Below are 4,657 nucleotides of genomic sequence, written 5' to 3' on the forward strand. Positions count from 1 at the left end.
AACACCTCACAGACACTGCGCACACCCAGCCGAAAAAACCCTCCAGAAAAGCATTCTGCTAAAAAAAAAAAAAAAAAAAAAAAAAAAAAAGAGGCTGGGCAAGTGCTCCTCTACAGCGAGGTCAGACTACCAAGGCGGTAAATGGTGGGAGATACTTTCAGATTGACTGGAGTAGTCCCCCCCCTCTTTATAAACCAAATGATATTTTACTGCTTATCTATATTCATATGGTGTCTACTACGTAAATCACTTATAAAGAAACCATGCGACCACTTGTTTGATCATGTGATAAACTATTTCTGTTGTGTTTCAGCATATTGGCCTGTGCTTAAAACAACAGAAATACTGTACAGCAGTTCACATTCTGCCTTCCTTAACATTTCTGTTTACTTAACGCTCTGGAGTGTTTCAGAACCTCAGACGAACCTGCATCCTCACATTTTCCACCCATGTGTTGCAGCCAGTCAGGGACCCCCCCAAAAAAAAGAAAACAAAATCTGAACCTTAACAATACAGCCTTGGTTCTGAGCTTGAAGGCGAATCAAAGACAATATCAGGGATCATCAGGTGACAAGACATCTAAACGGTGGACTAAAAAGCTGCAGCCTGGTTTTGTCGGTTACATTTGAGACAATTTGATTGCAAAGGAGGAAGTGAAACAACTCTGAGGAAGAGATAAACCCCTTGTATGATGCTGCAGGTGGTGCTTGTATAAGTAGGATCGAGGCTTCAGGAACGCATCGGTGTGTTAACCGTGAAGAAGCCGCTGTGGCAGGGGAAGCCCCAACTGACTGCTGCCTGGGTGTGTTTTGGAATAATTTCACTCTACGTGTTCCTTCACTGATCACCAAACACAAAGGCCGCCATGAGAGACATTCAAATATCACACCCCAGTGGTAAAGTCACAGCTGCATGGCTCAGTGCTACTGTATAAAAATGCGATATTACATATAGCCCTGCTTCCAAATCCCTAATTACTAATGGTTAGTTCAGACGAAGGTCACTTTTTTGTCATACAAAGGTTTTGTTTTATTTTTATGAGAAACAACTGTGACTTTCTTAACACATAGAAAAATAAAGCTTCCAGTATATATTTTATATATATATGATGACACTCTGACCATTTTAATGGTCAGTCAGAGTGTCAGTTTTGGGCCCCCCCTCTGTCCTGGGACCGGGGCAATTGACCCGTTTGTCCCCCCCTGTCGGCGGGTGTGTAAGTGGGTACAGACAATGTTATATGCATGTTACATTTATTTTCTTTATCTTAGATGAAGCTGAGTCTCATTGGGCAGTTGGTAGCACTGTTGCCTCACAGTAAGAAGGTTGTGGGATCAAATCCCATACTGGATGAGGTTTCATTTTCTCCCTGTGCATGTGGGGGTTCTCTGGCTACTCCAGCTTTGTCCCACAGTCCAAAAAACATTCCTGTTGGGTTAATTTGTATCTCTAAATTGCCCTCAGGTGTGTGTGTGTCCTGTATGTCTCTGTGATGGACTAGCAACCCTGCCTGTCCAATGACCACTGGAGATAGGTGTCAGTGACCCTGTGTAGATAGAAGAAGAAATCTTTATTTGTCATGGCAATTGTGCATTCCAGCAAATTTGTCTTCTTAACCCATCCCCTTAGAGAGCATTCTGAGGCTAAGGGTCTTCCTCAGGGGCTCATAGTGGCCAACGGTCTTTGAGGTTTGGACTGGGTTCTTGCAGTCTTCTCAGAACACAAACACCCTGTTTTAACCACTAAAGGGATGATTGATTCATAGAATTTAAGCTAAAAGGACGCACACCTGCCAATAGATGCACTCTTGGGTCCAATTTTCTGATCCTTGAAGGCCATGCTCATCTATTTAAGAAATTCTATTCAAGTATAAAGACCACAGGCATGTGCACCCATGATAGCATTTAGGAAGGAGACAGATTGTGTGTTCCAGAGATGAATGTGTTTTAATATGAAATGTGCAAATAAACCCCAGAAGAAGAGCAAAACACATTGTGAAGATGCTGTCTGAAGCTGGTAAAAGAGAATGTCAATATCCAAAGTAAACTAAACCCTGTGCACCTTGGGGTGAAAGGCTACTCAGTTGGTAGAGGCCTTTTCTCCAAAAGCAACATAAAAATCCAATTACAGTTTGCAAATGCACCCAGAAAACATCTGAAACACCTTTCCTGTGGTCAGATGAGACAAAAATTAAAGGTTGGCCACAATGACCATTGCTACATTTGGAGGAAAAAAATCGGTTACAAAAACTCCTGAAAAACTGTTACACCCAGTTTGTCAGGAGGAATGGGCCAGAAGTCCAGCAAATGATTTTGAGGAGCTGGAGGAAGGAAAGCCAAATCCTTTCAAGTCATACCATTTAAAAGGCAGCTCTATTAAATACTAAAGAAATAAATGCAAAGGTGAGACAGAAATGTAGAATTTTCTAGAAATATTCCCCTAAAACATACTTTTTTTTAACAAGCAGAAATACTCATGGTGGCTGACCTAAAGCAGTAAAGGTTTAGTCTGATGTAATGTTACACGATGCGAATGAAAAGCTTAAAGCAAAAGCTGAGTCTTCTCTTTCTGCTAATATCAAAATATTCTTTATTAGCCAAGTTTGTAAACACAAACCAGGACTTTGACTTCAATCTGTCACACTGAAGACCGTAAGTGTAAATATATAAACTTCAGAGGAAATAAAAATAAGGCTAAAAAGAACAACATATCTATGTGTACGTAAAGCTATTTTCAGATTAAGAAAAAAGGAAGTCGTAGAAAGTTATGGTGCAAATATGCGCTGACTGCTCATGTTGTGGGGTGTCCATCAGAGAGACACCGTGGGGGAAGAAACTGTCTCTGTGGCGGCTGGTGCTGACAAATACAACCTTATAGCGCCAGCCTGAAGTTAAAAGCCAGAACAGTTTGTGTCCAGGATGTGTGGGGCCTTTAGAGATGTCAGCAGTCCTTTTCCTGAGCCTGGACCTGTACAAGTCCTGGATGGAGGGGAGGTCAGTCCCGATGATACTCTGCAGATGTAACTGTTCATTGTAGTCTAGACCTGTCCTGCTTTGTGGATGAGCCCAACCACATAGTGATGGATATGGACAAAACAGACTGAGCAAGGACAGCGTGGAAGATAACCAGCAGCTCCTGAGGAAGGTGGTACTTCTTGAGTTGCTGCAGGAAGTAGCCTCTACTGGACCTTCTTCCAAACAGTGTGTTTGTGTGAGGACCATCTCAGGTCCGGACGAAGGAAAGGGTGGTTCCTGGGAACCGGACGTGATCAACTGTAGACGCTGTGTTGTTAATCCACTCAACAATCTTGAGTGGGTTAAGGTCCAGGTGGTTCTGACCTAACCTGACTCCGCTAGATGGATTTGCTCCGCATATCCATCTAGAAACCTTCCGTTGAAGTAATTTTGGGAAGGGGCAAAAATACTGGTTAGCTGATTGGCCTATGTTGGTGATAGACGGGCCAAATAAACCAATCAGATCAATGAAGCATATGACATACTAACAGAGTGACGACGAAAACACAACCACAAGCCAAGCTACTCTTGCTGCTGCAGGTAAAGGCTCGTTAGCTCAGCAGAGAAATACTCTGTAATTCCGATAAAACTTGCTCGATAGCCACGCTAACGCTAGTTTCATCGGCTGAAGCCGCCATGTTCTTTAGACTGAACTGTCAAGCTTCTCGTTGCGTCACACCTCAAACCGCCTCAAAGCCAACGCTGATTGGACGTTCGTTTGGTGAACGGCTCCAAATTTTCTTTAACGGAAAGTAGCCAGACTGATCTGCGAGTGAAACCTTGAAAGCTCGCGAAATCAGGATGGTCACACGAGGCTAGTTCTGACCGCATCAGTGGACCAACCAATCCACTGTATGGATGTAGGCTCGTCCCCATCCTGGATCACAACCTCATTAGTTTCACTGATGGGTCCGCTGAGGTGCAGTCATTTGATTACAGGGAGAAGAGGAGTGGTGAAAGCATCCACCGCTGGGTCGCACCGGTGCTGATGGTTCTGGCAGTTATTCATAATATGCACATGTTTATTTAAGAGACTGAAGTTTCAAATGTAACCAATAATTTGTTCATTTATTAAGACAGTGAATCACAGATTGACTGAACATACATTCACAAAGATCAGAGGAGTCCAAGCCAGGAGTAAAACCATTATAATTTATCACTCACTGGACTTCACAATGAAAATGCCAACCAGACGAGGTCAACAACTATATGTGCAGTTCATTGATACCATGAAAAACCTTTTATCCTGAAAACGGTGCTTTCGTAATGCTTTCTTAAAAGTTGACCTAGTAGTGCAGTTCTTGTCCCTCCAACATCCCTGCTACCTCTGCGTGTCAAGTGGCACAGTGCCGAGGGAAGCCACCTGGGGGAAGTAACCACTGTTCAGCAGTGTGCTGGGTGAAAACAGAGAGGAGGTATCATCCGAATCGAGAGTCTTTTTCACATCCTGCTGCAAATCCAGAGAGGAAACGACGTTCACCACATCCTCCTCCTCCTCCTTGCCGCTCATCTCTTGTAAGCAGACTCCATTCAAGAAAGACGTTTAGAGTAGCCGTTCCAGGCAGCAAAAGATCCCCGATAGAACCGAGAGTGACCCGAGGAGACGCATCAGAGCAATCCACATCCATGCGGCACAACAAGCC

The 4,657-nt window shown here is 43.6% G+C and overlaps 1 protein-coding gene across 1 annotated transcript in view; it reads right to left on the bottom strand.

Annotated features, from left to right (window-relative positions):
* Positions 1–4,335: 4,335 nt before the first annotated feature.
* LOC105924130 (interleukin-12 receptor subunit beta-2) overlaps positions 4,336–4,657 on the bottom strand; it is a 21,371-nt gene continuing 21,049 nt past the window's right edge. The window contains exon 14 of the mRNA XM_036141677.1: positions 4,336–4,408. Within this exon, the coding sequence (XP_035997570.1) occupies positions 4,336–4,408 (73 nt within the window). The remainder of the gene's footprint in view (positions 4,409–4,657) is intronic.

Source organism: Fundulus heteroclitus, chromosome 9 (assembly GCF_011125445.2).
Source record: "Fundulus heteroclitus isolate FHET01 chromosome 9, MU-UCD_Fhet_4.1, whole genome shotgun sequence".
NCBI lineage: Eukaryota > Metazoa > Chordata > Actinopteri > Cyprinodontiformes > Fundulidae > Fundulus > Fundulus heteroclitus.